Genomic DNA, 21,825 nt, shown 5'->3' with positions numbered 1-21,825 from the left:
CATCCATCCACGCATCCCCCATTCCTCCACCAACGCACTAGTCTATCCATGCTTCTCTCCATCCTATTCATCCATTTATCCATCCTCCACCAATCCATCCATCCATTCATTCATACACACAGCAACCCATCCCATTCACCAATACACCCACTCTTCCATCCATCCATCCGTCCGTCCGTCCATCCATCTATCCATCCATCCATCCATTCATCCACCATCCTTCCTTACAAACGTCAACCCATCTCATTCATTAACACAACCACTCTTCCATCCATCCTAGCTTCTATCCAGCCATCTATCTATCTTTCATTCATCCATCCATGCATCAATCCATGCATCCATCCATCCATCCTTACAAACGTCAACCCATCCCATTCACTAACACACCTACTCTTCCATCCATCCATGCATTCATCCATCCTTTTATTCATCCATCAATCTATCGATCTATAGATCGACCCATTCACCCAATATCCTACATTCCACTTTCCATTGCACCTACCACAGCACCCACCTACCCACACAACTACCTGCCTACCTATATATCCGTCTATTTGCACAGCTAACTAGCTAATATATTTACTGTTTTAGCTTTCTTTTCAGATGATGAACCTAAACACTGACGTCCTGCCACAGTACCGACTGGAGTCTCCGAAAACCCCTCCGCACATCATCCTCCACTACTGTCTGTTCAAGACGTTCTGGGACTGGATTATCCTCACCCTCACCTTCTACACAGCTGTCATGGTGCCGTACAATGCAGCTTTCAAAATCAAAACTATGGACCAACTTCCGCTTCTGGTCATAGACAGCATGGTGGACGTGGTGTTTTTTGTGGATATAGTGCTAAACTTCCACACGACATTTGTGGGGTCGAGCGGGGAAGTGATTTCTGACCCAAAAATCATAAAAATGAACTACTTGAAAAGCTGGTTTGTCATCGACCTCCTTTCTTGTCTCCCCTACGATGTCTTCAACGCTTTCCAGTATGTCGATGATGTAAGCATTTTACACACATGTATATCACTTGGTGTCTAGAGGATGTAAATGGAAACTATTTTTTATTTTTAAATATTATCCTGTAAAGATACGCGGTTTCTTATCTTTAACAACGCGTTATGCTATACTTCATAGTGCTGTATATATTAAGTTTGGAACTACCCACCCCCCAAAAAACCCAATATATATATAAAAAAACAAAAAAACAAAAAAAACCCAAAAACCCCCAAAAAAACCTCCGAACCCCCCCCCCCCCCCCCAAACAAAACACCCTGAACTAACCTCCAAACTAATGAATACAAAGCAAATAGCAACAATGAACAACCAATACAACTATAATTGTTATTAATAATGAATATATGGACTTCTGTAAATAGTAAAATATCTTAAAATTGCTGACATAAAGATAAAAACATAATATATCTATAACAAACAAAACAAAAAAAGAAGAATTTACGTTTCGACGTATAGCCAATTAAACTATAATAAAACACGAAGTTAAACTGAATCGAACATAAAGTCCAAGAAGAGTCCCAGTATTCTTGCAGCATAATGGTAACCAATACACCACTGCCAGCTGGTAACCAATACACCACTGCCAGCTGATAACCAATACACCACTGCCCGCTGGTAACCAATACACCACTGCCAGCTGATAACCAATACACCACTGCCAGCTGATAACCAATACACCACTGCCAGCTGATAACCAATACACCACTGCCAGCTGGTAACCAATACACCACTGCCAGCTGATAACCAATACACCACTGCCCGCTGGTAACCAATACACCACTGCCAGCTGATAACCAATACACCACTGCCAGCTGATAACCAATACACCACTGCCCGCTGGTAACCAATACACCACTGCCCGCTGGTAACCAATACACCACTGCCAGCTGATAACCAATACACCACTGCCAGCTGATAACCAATACACCACTGCCAGCTGATAACCAATACACCACTGCCAGCTGATAACCAATACACCACTGCCAGCTGATAACCAATACACCACTGCCCGCTGATAACCAATACACCACTGCCAGCTGATAACCAATACACCACTGCCAGCTGATAACCAATACACCACTGCCAGCTGATAACCAATACACCACTGCCCGCTGGTAACCAATACACCACTGCCAGCTGATAACCAATACACCACTGCCAGCTGATAACCAATACACCACTGCCCGCTGATAACCAATACACCACTGCCAGCTGATAACCAATACACCACTGCCCGCTGATAACCAATACACCACTGCCAGCTGATAACCAATACACCACTGCCCGCTGATAACCAATACACCACTGCCAGCTGATAACCAATACACCACTGCCAGCTGATAACCAATACACCACTGCCAGCTGATAACCAATACACCACTGCCAGCTGGTAACCAATACACCACTGCCAGCTGATAACCAATACACCACTGCCAGCTGATAACCAATACACCACTGCCAGCTGATAACCAATACACCACTGCCAGCTGATAACCAATACACCACTGCCAGCTGATAACCAATACACCACTGCCAGCTGATAACCAATACACCACTGCCAGCTGATACCGAGACAAACAAATCAGTATAACAAGACAATCTCTTTATCTTCATACTAATTGTATTTCATTATCAAACTATAATAGAAACTGATTAGCTTAACCCTACAGACAGGCGTTTAATGATGTACACATAAATTATATGTGTTTTAATTGACTGAACACAAAGGCTATATTATATACCATTTATATATGTGGTGTAAGCTATTTCAGACACGTGTTTGTCTGTGATAAATGCGTTTGGAATAGCACTTAATGGCAATCGATCAAATACGATTCGATTGGAATTTCATCATCGATCATCCGTTATAATCGGTTTGCTCCAACCGAGCCACTTACGATTATACAATCGGTTAGAATTAGGTGAAATCAGGGAAGATTTCATTTGTTAGAACCATGCCCCTATTATCGTGTTCACATTTTGTCAATTGTACCCTTATTGCATCTCCACAAGCCAAGGGACCATTCCGTATGGCATACTGCATTTCGTCTGTACGGAATGGTACCTTGGTTTTCGAAGATGTCCTTATTAAGACTTAATACCTATTCATTGTCTGTTTTCTTTATGTGCACATGAAAACAAACTCACTAGTATATTATATAAATGATTATTGACTTTTATAATCGATATTCACATCGGAAGAACTCAACCGATCTGAATGTTCGATTATGATCGATCATGGGAACAACACTATTTACAAGTAAAGCCATCGGTGACCCATTTTGTTTACATCCCAACTGGTACTATAAAAATATTATAGTAGTGGTACATGCTAGAATGAGTGTGGACAAAATTCCTGTAAACGACACTTTACTTCTAGAAACAAAAAGAGATAAAAATAATAAACTACTTATAAGTTACAACAGTATTTTTAGACCCTTAGCACCTAAGATAGAGCTGTATCACTGAGCTACCTTCCAGTCAATTGTTACGGGCCTTCCAGTACAAACCAGTGCGCACAACTGGTATATCAAAAGCTGTACTGTACTGTCAGTGGAAACAAAATGTATATATAAAAGATACAGTGCTCCTGATCAGTAGGAGTAGACAATGTAACAGCCACAAGTTTCTGTCTCACTCGCCAGACCATTGATGTAATAACCGCGTGTTAGACATCAAACAGCATAGGGCAAATTGTCTTTAGTTTAAAATGTTAAACAAGCATCGTTTTTCTTTTCTGCATATATATTTATTTACAGACAGAAGATACGGGTATGTTTGATATCAGTGAATATTCGTTAGTCTCAGAGACCGATATGGTTCACTGGCGGGACTTCCCCCAGAGGACGGAACGATGTGTCGCACAATCGACCGTCTCGGTGATTTCGTTTCCGTTTCCGCTGGACTACTACCACTTAATATAGTAAAGGTCATAGTATGTTGGATATCTACTATCATGTCTGTTGGAAAGTCTGGGTTAGCTATGGGAGAGAGAAATAATAAAAAAAAGATTTGGTGAGTTGTAGAACTAGTTCTGCAGAGTTCATATTAAAGGCCTACTGAGCTATAGCATTTTGAATATCACTTCCTGGGAACCGCTAAGTAATTCTAATAAACAGCAGCGTAAGGTGGAGACAGCGGTAATAGTATTTATACAACTGTGATTAAAAATTAAAACTTCATTCTTAATTTAACTCAGTCTGTCCTGACACACACAAATTAAGAATTAATAATTTCAATTCCAAAGCCAATACATTTAACTTTTAAAATTGATAGAAATGTCATCCCAAAGCGAGTTTCAGTTTTGCAATTGCAGGAAGAGTCTTTTAGAAGCCAATTTCAGTTTTGCAATTGCAGGAAGAGTCTTCTGAAAGCCAATTTAAGTTTTTGAAATTGAAGGAAATTGTATTTCATATACAGGACAGTTTTGTTACTTTATAGGCTATTTGACACCGATATTAAATTAAATAGATACTTAAGTGGCTTTTATGGTCGCGAATGAAATACTTCACATGTGTTCTGTTTGTTTTGCAGGGCATCAGTACCTTGTTTAGTGCTCTCAAGGTTGTTCGACTTCTTCGTCTGGGTCGCGTCGTCAGGAAGTTAGACCACTACCTGGAATATGGCGCGGCCATGTTGGTTTTACTCATCCTTGTGTTCATTCTGTTTGCTCACTGGTTTGCCTGTATCTGGTATTCCATAGGATATACTGAACTTCAGGGCAATGTGACGTTTGGTTGGCTCCCAGAACTTGCTAAAATTACTAAACAGCCGTTCGCTCGACCGAACACTTCCACGACCGACGACCTCATAGGAGGTCCGGCGAGAGAGATGCGTTATTTGACTTCGCTGTACTTCACGTTGTCTTGTATGACCGGTGTTGGTTTTGGAAACGTGGCGGCCAATACTGAAGCGGAGAAGCTGTTTTCTGTGTTCATGATGATCATTGGATGTAAGTATATGAAAAGTAGAAATCATGAAATCAAAACAAAAATCCCCAAAACACCAAAAATAAACCCTAAAAATAATAAATAATAAAAAAAATTACCAAAAGAAGACTAAAACAAACAAACAAACAACAACAACAACAACCTAACAAGACCAGCATGAAACATACTCGTGTGGAAATATTTATTTCAATAGAATTCAAAGACGATGTGACGTCTGGCCTATTTTTAGTGCAGGTTTTTTTTTTTTACATGAATACATTAATTCATCCAAGTCTCTGACCAGGCTGTTATAGCTTATGTTTATAGCTTGTGTCTACAGCATGTGGATATGAAACCTCCACCAGTAGAATTCTGATAAAGCTGAAAATCATAAAGTAAACATAAAATCTGCAAGTCATGTAGAAATGAAGAACACAAACAAGAAAAAACAATTTGCCGAATTTAATTCCATATATATATATATACATACATACATATATATATATAGTCACTCGCTCTCTTTTTGTGTGTACTCACACGCACGCACTTTTCCAGAAAATTTACTTGACCATGGACTTTTAAAAAGAAATATGAATGAAAAGTATCTTTATTTAATTATTAAATTAATAATTATTTAATAATACTGCTGTGCAAACATACCTGACAAAGCGATCAGACAAAACCCCCCACAAGACCAAAACATGAATAGAACGCCAAGTTAAACTTTAACCAACACTCAATAACAGGATATTGTGTCATCATTATTTAGAACAGAACACAACACGTTTATTCAATATTAAGGCCACAGGCTCCAAATACACCAAAAAACCTATCATATATATTTTGTCGCATGCGAGTGGTTAACTTACAAAACATCACCACTTAGCTTTCTTATCACAGATACCTGATATAAAAACAATGACAAATTGTACAGCAATAATTCATTTGTAGATGACATCAGCTTCACAGAAATAATCGAAGGTGGTACATGCGAATATTTATTGATAAAATAAAAAAGAAACCTTTTTCTTAAGTCCGTATACTTTTTACGTTCAAATAATACATATAGTTGGTCTTCAGTAAAAAAAATCATCATTATTTCTACAAAAAGGGCACCATATTTGGTCATAGGTTATACTGTTAAATATGCCAGTGTTTATTTAGTTTCGTATTCAATAAATTTTAGACAGTTTATCGTAATTGCACTTCATATCCATTTTTTACAAATAGGTACAATTGTTTAAATTACTTTTTTTTCCCAAATACAATCAAATGCATTAGTAATCATCAAACTTAAACATGAAGAAACGACACTGGCCTCAATAATTAAAACATAATAATTTACAAGGGAGATAATTGAATCAACAATTTGTTCACAAAAATATAAATATGATTCGTTTATTATATAACATTTAGTGAAATATCTTAAAATATGAGTGAAATAAAAGTGTTATCAGTCACTCAGTGATGATAACACATTTTAGAGTGAAAATGTCACTATTTCACTCTAAAATGTGTTATCGTCACTGTAGAAAGTGTTATCTTCACTATAAGAAAGCCGGAACTATTTTGCTGCTGGCATTTTAAACATAAAGGTAAATTGCGACTCGTGAGATATAAATCATATTTGAAAAAAGAGAGAAATATCCTCTGTATATTTTCACTGTGACAGATCTACAGGAAAATATGACTTTTCACCGAATATTACTTTTATGGTTTCTCTCTCTCTGTGTGTGTGTGTGTGTGTGTGTGTGTGTATGTGTGTGTGTGTGTGTGTGTGTATATATATATATATATATATATATATATATATATATATACTATTATATGGAATCTGAGTAAATTATTATTTCATAATTAATAAGTTAATGAACGATCAGCTGCCATGACAATCACGCGTGAATAATACACGACCTGTCCATCCTGTTTAGTAAAACCACATTATAAAATTATTATATCTGCCATTCATTTCGTAATATTACACAACACTCTGGGTCAAAGATATACATATCTTCCTTGCATAATTTATTTATGGCTTATCTTATTTCATTCGAAGTACATCAGCCAGAATACTCTGCCGTTCTGTGGGGTGGGGCTACGTAGCCCTGTCGGTGGGCACATTGGGCTATTTTTCATTCAAGCCAGTGCATCACGACTGGTATATCAAAGATCGTAGTATGTGCCATGTGTCTGTGGAATGGTGCATATTAAAGATCCCTTGCTACTAATGAAAAAATATAGCGGGTTTCCTCTCTAAGACTAAATGTCAAATTACCAAACGTTTGACATCCAATAGCTGAAGATTAATAAATCAATGAGTTCTAGTGGTGTCGTTAAACAAAACAAACTTCTTTCTGTCGTTCGATAGCTAGATGGACATTTGGACGGTTAAGAAGTGATTATAACCGTCCAAATGTCCGTCTAGCTCTCGAGCGACAGAGTACTCGGTGAAGAAGTATATGTACATGTGTGTGTGTGTGTGTGTGTTGTGTGTGTGTGTGTGTGTGTGTGTGTGTATATATATATATATATATATATATATATATATATATATATATATATATATATATATATATATATATATATATATATATATATATATATGATACTCCCCGAATGTCTTGTGATATCATAATTTATCAGCACGAGTTGATAAAAGTATGATATCCGAGTCTTGCCGAGGATTTTATACTTTTATCAACGAGTGCTGATAAATTATGATATCACAAGACACGAAGGATGTATTCTTTTTATCATCCATTATCATTCTTTTCATTTGCGACAGTTGTAAACAATGTCAGTAATGTGGGTTGAATGTCAGCGGTAGACTCATTAACTAGCAGAAGGGCAGTGGCGTGACGTCACTAATGGTAGGTTTAGCGCTGAAACAAACACAGTGACGTAACAAAACACTGTCTTGTGATTAAAATTTGAAAATCAAGATTATAAGAAGCGATATCTCCTGCGGAGATATCGCAAATTATAGTGCCAGCGATATCTCCTACAAAAGCCTTTAATGGATGATAAATATATACATCAGTGTCTGAAATAGCAAAAAATATTTCATGCGCTAAGCCATGGATGTGCTCAAAACACTTGGTACCAATGGCGAAGTTCGTCAAAAGGTACATTCGGTATTTGTCAAAAAGAGTTATCCCGTATATATTCTTCAAAATTTAGATTTCACACGTGATGCTTTTATCACAACGTTTCGACAGCATCCAGCTACCTTCTTCAGGGGATTGCAGTTCTCTCACCTGTCCACGTAATGTCCAGCTGTACTTAGGAATAGCCGTTTAATCTTAATCGTGCTAAATGAAACATTCAAAGTTCGCATAATAAATGAAATGAAGCAATCATTATGTTTTAGTTAAAATTTATTAAACAGATAGTGAAATTAGCTGTGATTGCTTTAAACCCATTTTCGGTTCCAGTATTATTAGTTGTATATCTTTACAAGTATTCGAGTAACCCTCTCATGCAAAATAACACCGACCATTCAGTCACTTTTAAACTCAGTCTAGAGTGTTCGTATTCTAGAGTGTTCGTATAAGTTGCAGTTTGTCGCAGAATCAGTCGGTTGATGGATTCTGTGGCAACGTGTCTCATCTCTCTCATTTTATACTCCACTGTCTCTCTCTCTTCATTATCTGTATCTCCTTTCACTCACTCATCACTCACTCACTCACTCACTCACTATCTCTCTCTGTATGTGTGTGTGTGTGTGTGTGTATATATCCATCCTTTTCTCTTTCATTCTCTGTCTGTCTCTGTCTGTCTGTCTGTCTCTCTCTCTCTCTCTCTCTCTCTCTCTCTCTCTCTCTCTCTCTCTCTCTCTCTCTCTCTCTCTCTCTCTCTCTCAGTGTGCATATATGTCTCTACTGACTTCGATCTCGACCTCAACCTCTTTCGACCTCTCGACCAAGTTTCGGAATAACATTACGTTAGACCCCAAATAATCGAAGTTTAAAATGTGTTGAGACATCGTCATTGATACATTAATTCATTCATTTATAGTTATTTTCGGGCTTATTTTCCATTAAGTTTCAAGCACACCTCAGCTATCTGGATTGTCTGTCCAGGACAGAGAGTTAGTAGTTAATGAGATAGAAGTCGGTGTAGTGGCCTTACAGCTATCGACCGAGTCGTTAAACTCGCTTTGGGTGGGAGCCGGTACCGGGAGAAGAACCTAGTACCTACCAGCCTTTAGACGTCGTCATAGTGTACCATGATATAATGTTGATGATGATGATGATGATGATGAAAATGGTGGTGGTGGTGGTGATGATGATGATGATGATGATGATGATGATGATGATAATAATATAATAATGATGTTTTCAGCGTTGCTGTATGCGACCATCTTCAGTAACGTAACGACGATATTCCAGCAGTTCTACGCCAGCTTCGCGCGCTACCACGACATGTTGAACAGCGTGCGTGAGTTCATGAAGCTGCACGACGTGCCCAAGTCGCTCAGCGAGCGCGTCATGGACTACATCGTCTCCACGTGGGCCATCACCAAGGGCATCGACGCTGCAAAGGTAGGACTATCACGTACACACCGTAAATCCCTCAATACGAGCCTTAGCCCATAGTTTCGAAGCTATCTTATCACTACGACATCGTAAAATCGCCGTAGGCTATGGCGGATGTCGTACTGACGTCATAGCCTATGCCAATTTTACGAGATCGTAGCGCTAAGATGGCTTCAAAAATCTGGACCCTGCTTCGATTAAAGGCCGGGTTTCGTTGCTTGACATCAAAAGGTTATAACCTGGCGAACATGAAAGAAAAGGGTTTGGAAGCCTATATTAGAAAATGATCTTACAGCAAAGTTATGTTAGAAGCATTTATGTGCATAAAAAAATAGAAGCCTGCCTTGATTAGAGCGACGCGAAAAAAAGCCTAGGCTTCCATTAAAGGATTTACGGTAATAGTTTGAGTAAAAAAATGTTGTAGATAAGACTAAATAGAGATATCCATTAGGTTGTCCTCCTCATCCTCCATCTTCTTCTGCGTCATCTTCACAAGCTGAGGTACCATTCTGTATGTCATACTGAAGTATACTACACGGAATAGTACCTTGACTTGCGAAGATGGTGCTTCATCTGTGTTAAGTTTGTTAAATTCCCTTGAAACTTATATCGGTAGTTTTGCTGCCTCCTTCCGAATTACAGTTCGAAATATTTAACATATTTCTCTCAGCAGTCAACAGCATGTCGTTTACCATAGTTTGACACCCAATAGCCGGTGTATTTTTCATGCTGGGGTGTCGTTAAACATTCATTCATTCATTCATTCATTCATTCATTCATTTTCTTTCACTCCAAAATGTTGCTCTCATTATTCTTGGTTGCTGTCTGGTGGTCTGTCTATTAGAATCTTGATGGCTTTCTGTGTAGTAAAGAGTGGACCAAGAAACCAAAAAGCAAGGCAAAAGAACAGCAAAACAAATAACAAACTAATAAAATATCAATGCTTAACATTTCACAATAATAAAACATAATGCGCTATGGATAGTATTTCAACGTATAATATACAACATTTAATAGGTTTTGCCATTTTGAACATACGCGAAAACCTTGTGTAATCGGATACAATTGTTAATGTTTATAAGCAAATCTTTCTTTGTTTCTTTCTTTGTTGTTTTTTTCCACGCGATTAGGCGTCATACATACCGTGTTTCTAAAGGATTATATGTATCTATTTAATTAAAGTTTTACACCAGAAGAAATACCCTAACAATACTAAGTACCTCATTGTTAATTGTAGTAAATACGATACCAGGGTTAATGAACACTGTATCAAATTGGTATCATTGCGCGTGACGTCACTGATCGGATTTTATAGTGCTAAGTCAGTTTCTATCTTCCATTGTTCACGAGTCACGTATCACTAGACTCCTGTCCATCATGGAATAAAGATCACTACCGGATGTGTCATCCCCATTGTTCGCGCCAATCGAGTTAGCCAGTAGAGAGGGACTGATGAAGCCATTGGCGTTGACTAGCGCGTAATGTAGGAAGACGTCATCCATCATGGTATTAAATCTCTTTGATCGGTTATGCAAATTGCTCCAAAAGGTTTAATGGAGGCTTTCAGAAAATGAGATACGGATTGTGTACGTTGATCCACGATGGGTATATCAAAGGCTGTGGTATAGAGTGATTTATTTTGTAGAAATTGCATACCAAATATATCTTGATGGAAAAGTATGGCCACAGCTAAAGGGTTTCTCTCGCACACTAACCTATTAACCCCTGTTCAGGCAGAATTATTCAATCAATCAACCATTTGACCCGTGCTTACATTCACTGAAGGTTCAAACACACCTGTTTTGGGCACATCCTGCGAATTTCCTATGAGGCTTCGAGGTGAAGTCAACGCCAGGTGACGCCACACGAAAATAGGGTCCTACGTGAAAAAGGAAACCAGTCTAGCAAGTCGTTTTCGTACACAATTAAAAATAAACAAATAACATCAAAATACAGCGTATTCGACTTGCATTAATTATGAAATGAAATAAAAATAAGTAGAAACTGATGTGCAGATCAAAATTTTGTTTTATTTCTTGTTTGTTTTACCGTAGGCTTAATATACGTAGGTACGTGTTATACGTTTTTTCGTGATTAACATTAATTCGGACCAACTGCAAAATGGCACTAAAATTATTATTTTGTATTAATATTTTTTTCAGAAGTGATAATCATTGTGGAGTACAATGTCTGTGAATTTACATAAAAACTTTATTATGACTTTTTAAAACAAATTATCGTCAATGGCTTGGGTACCAGACGTTTCCTCTCCAAGCCAGTTCGCCCCCAACTATTTGTCGGTTCGCCCCACCCCCAATATTAATGTTAGGCAGTAAAGATGACATTGATTAATATACAGGGGTGTTAGTAATCACATGACCTATTTTACCTACAAACGTAGTCATGTTTCATAATTTTGATTGGTGTTTTTTTCCCTTATCGATATTTAAAAAAAAGATACACCAAAACCCCAAGTGGGGGCGAACAGGATTTTTTTGTTGGGGATGAACATATTTGACATATTTGAGGTGGGGGGGGGGGGGGGGGGGGGGGGGGGGGGGTGTGTGCAAATTTTATTATCAGTCTTCAAACTTACCTGAATGCTGTGAATGCTTTTTAAGTTAAAATTTATTTTTGCTTTATGACACCACTAGAGCACATTGATAAATTAATCAGCTATTGGATGTCAACCATTTGGTAATTGACGGTTTTCCATTAGCAGCATTATTACTAAGTATACACTTCTCCACACAGGACAGCAAATATCATGGGGTTTTATATACCAGTCATGGGTCACAGTTTAGGACAATATACATTCACACCACTAATAACTATACTTTAATGTTTTTATAAAACATTTTGTCCATTTAATAAATAAAATGTTCCACTTAAATTGTTTTTGGAATACAGATTGCAGTAGTGAAACAATATAGGCCAATTCATAGGCGTACGGGACGGGGGGGGGGGGGGGTCCTGGGGGGCTGTAGCCCCCCATTTGTGTGATAATTTATCTATTCGGGCAAAAATTGTCTGGTCATTCGGGCAAGGATGGTCTTGACGTCACATGTCATTCGGGAAAGTTCAGTTCAGCGCCCCCCCCCCCCCCCCTAAAAAAATGTGCCCGTATGCCTATGGTCCAATTCATGGTATGGTAAACTGAGATGTCTTGTGATGAAAACGATACCCAGGGCTTTAGATTGCAGCTAAGCCAAGGTATTAAATGCTGTGCCCAAAATAAACATACCAAATTAAATACAAACATGCTAACCTCAAAACAGTTTTTTTCAAAACCATTGAAATATTTTGCTTGAATTAGATTAAAATAACTTTAATGCAATATAACCCTTCAGCAGTAGAAAACAATATATATATACTTATAAAATTATATAACCACAACCAACAATCCGTGCATATTTCTTCAAACCATTCGGCTCGACTCTATACATGGCATAGACTGGTCGCAAGTTGTCACTGTTGCAATATATCGCATTTGTTAACGTCTATTCCTGTGCTGCGCATCAAGTGTATAAAATCAGTCTAAAACATTTGTTAGAATAATACGTCTGCGTTCGCGTGAAATATTGTGCCCTGTAATAGCGACCCGTTTACGTTTTATTCCTACTGGTGGATTAATTAGAAGCAGTCACCACACAAAAGTGCGATGCATACCCTTAACAATAAGGTGTAGTTATACTAATTACACTACTTTAAGTAATTAGGGCTTCCTGGTCGACCCACCATGCGATTAGCTTCAGGTTATATAGTAGCTGTCAAAACATGAAAGATGAAGGACAAACAATATAATAACAACACAACTGTGGTTTTTATGTGATGTGTACTTTTGCCCGACGCATTAATAAAAATACGCATTTTTGTTCACTCATGTACGGACGCAATAATATCATGACGTATTAATTACATGATTTACAGTATATATTGTGCCCAAATTAGTGAGATCTAAAGCCCTGAGTACCAGTGCCACTAATGCAACAGCTGTGAAGGGTGAACTATTTTTAGATGAATTCTATTTAGTCATCAACATATTTTGGGGTGGGTTTGTTTTACATCTGTCACCATGTTATGTTATATATACAGTACACAACAGAAAAAAAAGTCGACAAGCAATCCATAGTTTCGCAGTGTATTTATCCCCAGCAATAACTATCCAGGTCTTCCATCTGCTCACCCCTCCCTCTCTCTCTTTCCTTCTTCTCTATCTCCCTCAAAGCCAATTAATGTCAATGAATTTGTGGGGGGTTTTGGGGGGGGAGGGGGGTATGAACCCAAATGTATGTAAACAGAAAGCATTTATAAATGTCTAAAAATATAAAACCAACAACATGCAAAGCATCATAATTTAGAAATATAAATCACAATTATGTAAAACAACCCCCCCCCCAAAAAAACAACAAAAAAAAACGTTCAAGCACATGTGATACACTTCACTTTCTCTGTTGCAGAACATTGGAAATGTATATTTTTATATTATAGGAAGTTGTGTATCTACTTGATTTTTATTCATGACACATCCTTACAATATGTATTACCGTTGTAAGGCAATGATTCAAGGGTCCCCAGCCATGACATTGTCTGTTTGATCTGAGGCAATTAACCCCCCCCCCACCCCCCCCCAAAAAAAAAAACTATCCAGAACCCAATTTCATGTAGGCTTTACTCATACAAACAACATCTGAAATGGTACTGAATAATAAAGGCTAGGTGGAAAAACCGTGTTTCATATACATTTTATTACCATTATTTCATGGCTTACATTGGATGACAACTTTCAGTGGACTAATTTTTAGTCATTCAAAGCATAACAAAAATTCCAGTACCCAATGTTCCAAGTACAGTCTTATATTCACTTGTATCTCACAACTTCAACATCTGACACTTTGACATATTTTTTTTTTTACTAAGAAACAATCATCATGAAACATAAAAAACTTTGTTTCATCATCTGAATACGAATCTGGCACTTTTCTTATTGTTTCCATTTTGTAGTCTGCTTGTCCTGTCCCATCAAGACAATAAATCAGGTTATATTCATAAAAACAAGCATGGAATGGCTTCTAGCTTCAGTCTTTAAGTAACCGTACTAGTTCTGTACCTGAAATGCAAAATTCAATTACATGTATAATACAAATGTATTCATGTAGTGTCACGGGGATTCTATAATACCCGTAACTGAATGAAACACGATTATCCAATATCTCTCCTAACTGTATATCTATTAGATCTCTCTGTAACAGGCAGTTATACCCGCTGTGGCTTGTCTCTAGGTATGATCAGAGATACGATCTTATATAAAGTATATATTATTATAGCACGTTTAGTTCACTAGAAAACACAACAAAACACAATACACTTTGGAATCTGTATTAACCTACGCTGACAAATGTACTGCCGCAGTAGTTAATTAATAACAACAATAATAACAACCCAGAACTGATCACTTAATTAGTTAATCTCTAGGTGTCTAGTTTACACAATATGCTAATCACTTCACCGTGACACAACACCCACACGTGTGATAATTGAGAAACGCTAACACACACACGTGCGATAATGGAGAAACGCTTCCAGGGGAACTTAATTAATAAAGGAATTACAACACTATTCCTAACTGGTTAATTTTTAATTAACCCTAACTACTCATTCAATAACCTTGTAATACAGAATTAATACTGGTACCTATCACAATAAAGATAATAACCTACAGTTTACCTAGGTCCTCTAGGATGACTGGCTAAGCTTTATATATATATATATATATATATCAGACGGTGAGCCTACAGAATACTGCGTCAGATGACCGGCAGCACCGTCTAAATAATATTGGTATAATACAGTATTAAAATATTTAAAGTCACATCAATCACATCAAGGTTATACACAGAGCAGAAAATATATATTTACCAAAGTCCCGTCTGAACTAATATAGATCGTTCAGTGGACGACGTCCGTGATCTCCTGGAGCCTTCCTAGTTCTTCTCGATATATCTAAAATCCTAGCTATTTATTCAAAACTCTCAGAGACAGCGAATATCGCCTGGGGGTACAAAGCGGTACCTCATGTATCATGTGGATTTTCCACAACCACCACGCCGGCATATTTTTCTCTGATCGTCAGACTGGCTGTCGCCATTCCGCGAGCAATCCCCTGGCCATAAACAGCACTACCGGAGATATTACGTAACTACTAGCCACATGGCCTCCGCACCTGGGCTGAGTGTGTATTAGAAAAGCTCGATGACCGTCGCGCAAAGGTATTACGTAACAAGTTGCCCATCTGGGCTTAAGTGCAATTTGGAACTGCACACGGCCGTCTAAAACAATTAATATCGCCACAGGCGAAAACAAAATTAAGAGCATGTACCGTCCCCCCCCCCACCCCCCCCCCCCCCCCCCCCCCCCCCCCCCCCCCCCCACCCCCCCCCCCCCCCCCCCCCCCCCCCCCCCCCCCCGCCCCCACCTCAAAAAGGATATTTCCTCTACTCTAGGAATAGAGAAATATACTACATTAAAACAAAATGGTGCGTTAACCGACGCATACGGGCATTTATAACACATGTAATAATAAGGTGACTACCAGTAATCACACTGAGTCTCTGAGTCCCTGGTATACAAATAAAAAATATATAAACAAAACAGAAATCAAGAATGTCAACACATTATCATAACGTTCAACTTCGGGACAGGGTATCAGCGATTACATTGGATGTGCCCTTGATATGTTCAATGGTGATTGGGAATTCCTGAAGAAGAAGACTCCATCTCAAAACTCTCTGGTTGGAGGCTTTCATTTGGATGGTCCAATCCGTCTTCGTCTTCTTGGAACAGCACAGCTCCAGCACCCACGTCACTGGCATCCACAGCTAGCTTGAACGGCATTCCGTAGTCTGGTGCTGCCATCACGGGAGACGAGTAGCGCATCTGCTTGAGACGGTTGAATGACTTCTCGCATTCACCTGACCACTAGAACTTCGTTTCTTTCTTTTTCAGTGTCGCACGTTTTCCAGGTTTTCTCCGATAGGCATGCTATCGAATCGGTGTAGCGTTGGGTTCCAGGCGCACATCCTGGCTTAAGGTATTAGTAACCGTTGGAAGGTCCTGACAAATGGAAACATGGTCTTGTTTCGACGTAGTCAACTTTGCTTGCTGGGGGCTCAAGTCTGCTAGAATCTGGCCGTTGGCCAACTTGACCTCTGCAGTCTTGACGTCATCACAGGAAATTGAGTGTCTCTCAATTTGGACCGGTAACACTGGAACTATCGTCAGTCTGTCAAAATAACCTTTTAGCAAATTGATGTGACAATACCTACTTTTCCTAACCCTATCAGGAGTGTTTAGCACATACCCTGTCTCATTAACCCGTTTGTGCACAACATAGGGCCCGAAATACCTGTTCTGCAATGAACCCCGTTTAATGGGAAGGTACAGCAGCACCTTATCCCCTGGTTTAAATTCTCGACTCCTAGCCGATTAACACTGATTTTATTTTGCTCTGAGCATGGCTCAGTTGCTTCCTAGCCTTCCTATCAAACACTGGTTTTATTTTGCTCTGAGCATGGCTCAGTTGCTTCCTAGCCTTCCTAGCTCTAACTCTCTTATTCATTAATACTCCCTTGTCCATATCATAACCTGACATCTGATCCTCCATCTCACCCTCTGTTAACAATGTAGTGCGAGCTGCCAACAATTTTGGATCAGCCCCCTGCTCTAGGATTAACTCTTGTCTATTACAAGGTAAGTCCCCTCTATCAAACACAACTGGTTCAATCCCCCTCTGCGGGAGATCAACAGATTCCACCACATTTAATTCCTCAGTTGACTTATCTACCATTTTACTGATAACCTCATCCACTCCAATTTCATGGCTCACACACGTATCAGACAAATCACAAATATCCTCTGGGTCTCGTGCTAACCTACTGGCCATAGGTCTAGTCATTACACACGCAGGATATCTAGTCTCATCAACCTCACACTCTTCTATGGGTAAAGGGCTGTCTTTAATGAACAAATGGTCACATTGCGGCTGACAACATTGACTAGTCAAACCATTACCCAACAAAACTCCTATGTTTTCAAAAGGCAAGTCCTTCACAACACCCATAATGACTGGTCCCGTCACAAACTTCGAACACAAGAAAACGTTATGTAACCGGACAACCATATTTTCTCCAGTAACTGAGGTTAAAGCAAAACTACGTCCTGTATTATCTGAATTCTTAATACCAGCTAAGCACTCCGACGTGATCAGCGACTGACTACAGCCTGTGTCTCTATAGATTGATATTGCCTTAGGACTCAATTCTTGTTTCACATCACAAACCATACCAGTGGATACATACGGGTTTACTTTCTCTGCCATAGGACTAACCATTAACTCTCTCGCTAACGGAGCTGACCTCACTAAACCGACCACTTGCGCATTATCGCGTTTCTTTTAAAACAGTCCCCGACAAGATGGTTATCCTTTTTACAGTAACTGCAATGTGGACGAAAAGTTCGTGCATTGGCTGATAATGCAGGTTTATCCTTACTTTGCCCACCAGGTGCATTCCTTGCCTGACTAGCTGACCAACTAGATGACTCTCCCCGATAGTTACTTTCCAGGGAAAAACCTGGCTGAAATTTCTTCTTATCTCCCTGTTGTAAAGAGCTACCCTGTACTGCCTGAGCCTTGTGTATTAACACGTAGTCATCTGCCACTATGCCTGCCTCCTCTATCTTTGTGACATCACGATCCTCTAAATGAATACGTAAGCTAACTGGTAATCCATTTTTAATGTCCTGTAAGATCAACAACTCCCGTAACTCGGTATATGACTCTACCTGATGAGACACCACCCATTTATCAAACATCCCTGCCTTCTTAGCCACAAACTCACTATAAGACTGACCCTGCGTTTTTCTCAACTCGCTATACCGTAAACGATAATCCTCAGGTCGTAATTCATACGCCCTCAACACTGCCGCCTTAACTAGGTCGTACTGACTTGCTCGCTCATCACTCATCACTCATTGAATTATAAGCTACACTAGCCTTCCCCTTAAACTTAGACACGGCTAACAATGTCCACTTAGACTGCGGCCAATTTAGCTGCTAAGCGGCCCGTTCAAAAAGTTGGAAGAACATATCTACCTCCTGGTCATCAAATACGGGCACTAATCTATAAGCCTCCGACATGTTAAAACCATTTCCTGCCTCTCGTCTAACTTCTTCAGTATTCAACTTTACCTCATGTTCCACTTTTAATTTTTCTAACTGGAATTCTCTATCCCTCTCTTCTCTTTTTTTTTCTCTCTCTCTCTCTCTCTTCTCTCTCTCTCTCTCTCTCTCTCTCTCTCCCTATGTCTATTTTCTCTATCTCTCTCTCTCCCTCTCTCTATATTCTCTATCCCTATCTTCTTTCTCTCTATCTCTATGTCTATCTTCTCTATCTCTTTCTTCTCTTTCTCTCTCTCTCTCTCTCCCTCTCTCTATCTTCTCTATCCCTATCTTCTTTCTCTCTATCCCTCTCTTCTTTCTCTCTATCCCTCTCTCTATCTAATGCACGTTCTTCTCTTTCGTACTCAAGCTTTTTAAAAGCTAATTGTTGTTCCACACTTAACTCATTTATCTCTATTTCTGGAACAATCTCACTTTCTTCCATAACAGGACTATCACCAAAAACGTCCTGGATAATAATTGTCCTTATATCTCCTAATGTTTTAGCTGATGTTAAATCAATTTCCCGCTCACTCGCGATTTCAACTAACTCGGCCTTACGAGCTCGCTTAATCTCCACTACACTGAGCGTAGGCCTATCCAGCAAATTCTTATCCATGTTTAGATGTGACGCACTTATTATCAATTAATTTTCTAGTGAACAACGTTGCTACTTCTAGTATTTTGTAAAAATAATTTATAAAGCCCCCATTTACAAACAATACTTTTTTAAATATGCATGTCCCGTTTCAGATCCGGGACGAGCGCCCCAATTTTCTACTCCTGTCACGGGGAATCTATAATACCCGTAACTGAATGAAACACGATTATCCAATATCTCTCCTAACTGTATATCTATTAGATCTCTCTGTAACAGGCAGTTATACCCGCTGTGGCTCGTCTCTAGGTATGATCAGAGATACGTCTTATATAAAGTATATATTATTATAGCACGTTCAGTTCACTAGAAAACACAACAAAACACAATACACTTTGGAATCTGTATTAACCTACGCTGACAAATGTACTGCCGCAGTAGTTAATTAATAACAACAATAATAACAACCCAGAACTGATCACTTAATTAGTTAATCTCTAGGTGTCTAGTTTACACAATATGCTAATCACTTCACCGTGACACAACACCCACACGTGTGATAATTGTGAAACGCTAACACACACACGTGCGATAATGGAGAAACGCTTCCAGGGGAACTTAATTAATAAAGGAATTACAACACTATTCCTAACTGGTTAATTTTTAATTAACCCTAACTACTCATTCAATAACCTTGTAATACAGAATTAATACTGGTACCTATCACAATAAAGATAATAACCTACAGTTTACCTAGGTCCTCTAGGATGACTGGCTAAGCTTTATATATATATGTCAGACGGTGAGCCTACAGAATACTGCGTCAGATGACCGGCAGCACCGTTTAAATAATATTGGTATAATACAGTATTAAAATATTTAAAGTGACATCAATCACATCAAGGTTATACACAGAGCAGAAAATATATATTTACCAAAGTCCCGTCTGAACTAATATAGATCGTTCAGTGGACGACGTCCGTGATCCCCTGGAGCCTTCCTAGTTCTTCTCGATATATCTAAAATCCTAGCTATTTATTCAAAACTCTCAGAGACAGCGAATATCGCCTGGGGGTACAAAGCGGTACCTCACGTATCATGTGGATTTTCCACAACCACCACACCGGCATATTTTTCTCTGATCGTCAGACTGGCTGTCGCCATTCCGCGAGCAATCCCCTGGCCATAAACAGCACTACCGGAGATATTACGTAACTACTAGCCACATGGCCTCCGATCCTGGGCTGGGTGTGTATTAGAAAAGCTCGATGACCGTCGCGCAAAGGTATTACGTAACAAGTTGCCCATCTGGGCGTAAGTGCAATTTGGAACTGCACACGGCCGTCTAAAACAATTAATATCGCCACAGGCGAAAACAAAATTAAGAGCATGTACCGTCACATGTAGCTAAGCTTAATATGTTTTGCACTTAATCAACAAATAGGAAACAATAGGAACGTCTGTTTAAAGAGCCTCCGCAGATCCTATAGTATAGGTATTTTAGTACTTAGTATTTGACATACATGTATGGTATTTTTGGCACTTGGACTAGTGAGAAAAGAAACTTGCAGCTTTTACACAGCCAAACATCTATCAAATATACACAAAATAATATTAAAATAATATTTGGGTAGAGGGGGTGTTATTGGGTTATTGTTCCTTTTCTTTCCTTATTTATAAATCTTTAAAAAATGTGAAATGACTCGGGCAAAATGGTAACAAGGGAAAAACAACATCATAAAAGATGTTATAAAAATATAACATTATAATTTATATAGTATAATACTATTACTGGAATCAATATAAATATGCCAGGAGGAGGTGTGGGGATGATTCTGTGCAAACAAATATAATACATGTATATCCTACGAGTAATTTGAAAAAAAAACCCCACAATAACACCCCCACTATCCAAATATTATTTTAAACTTTTTATTATTATATGCATGGTACACATGTATGTAAGGTTATATGGTTAAGGACAACACAGATAATGAGAGAGGAAACCTGCTTCCACCACACAATGGGCTATTCTTTCTGATGGGCAGCAAAGCAATCTTTTATATATGCAGTATCCCACAGACAGGATGGTACATACCACAGTCTTTGTTATACCAGTTGTGGAGCATTAGATAGAATGAAAAATAGCCCAATGGACCCATTGCGGAAATCAATATTAAACCTATCGCACATTAGGTGATTGCCTTACCACTGGTTTATGTCCTGGCTCTATATAAAATATTGAGAGGCTTCGTATTACAATTTGATTGGCTGCAAATTACAATTTGATATCCTTGCATTAATTATGCAAAGATTAATTGTAGGATTGATTAATTAAATGTGTACTTATATTTGACAAGTAGGCTAGACGTATATAATGTAAAAGTGGTGAAAAAATAGCACATGCAAACTGATAATATCAGTGATAGAGATAGTGTGCCTTTAAGCAAAAAGAAAAAATTCATATCATCGTGTTATTAATATTTTATATTTTAGCATTATCTAAACTATATTCTAACAGAATCTACA

At 38.6% G+C, this 21,825-nt stretch overlaps 1 protein-coding gene across 1 annotated transcript in view; it reads left to right on the top strand.

Annotated features, from left to right (window-relative positions):
- Positions 1–21,825, top strand: part of LOC121371404 (potassium voltage-gated channel subfamily H member 1-like) — a 93,180-nt gene that overhangs the window by 52,890 nt on the left and 18,465 nt on the right. Inside the window, exons 5-7 of the mRNA XM_041497274.1 lie at positions 604–999; positions 4,549–4,966; positions 9,288–9,487. Coding sequence (XP_041353208.1) covers positions 604–999; positions 4,549–4,966; positions 9,288–9,487 — 1,014 coding nt within the window. The remainder of the gene's footprint in view (positions 1–603; positions 1,000–4,548; positions 4,967–9,287; positions 9,488–21,825) is intronic.

Source organism: Gigantopelta aegis, chromosome 4 (assembly GCF_016097555.1).
Source record: "Gigantopelta aegis isolate Gae_Host chromosome 4, Gae_host_genome, whole genome shotgun sequence".
NCBI classification, from domain to species: domain Eukaryota; kingdom Metazoa; phylum Mollusca; class Gastropoda; order Neomphalida; family Peltospiridae; genus Gigantopelta; species Gigantopelta aegis.
Note: the sequence above shows the minus strand (reverse complement) of the source record. Positions and strands in the feature narration are given on the sequence as shown.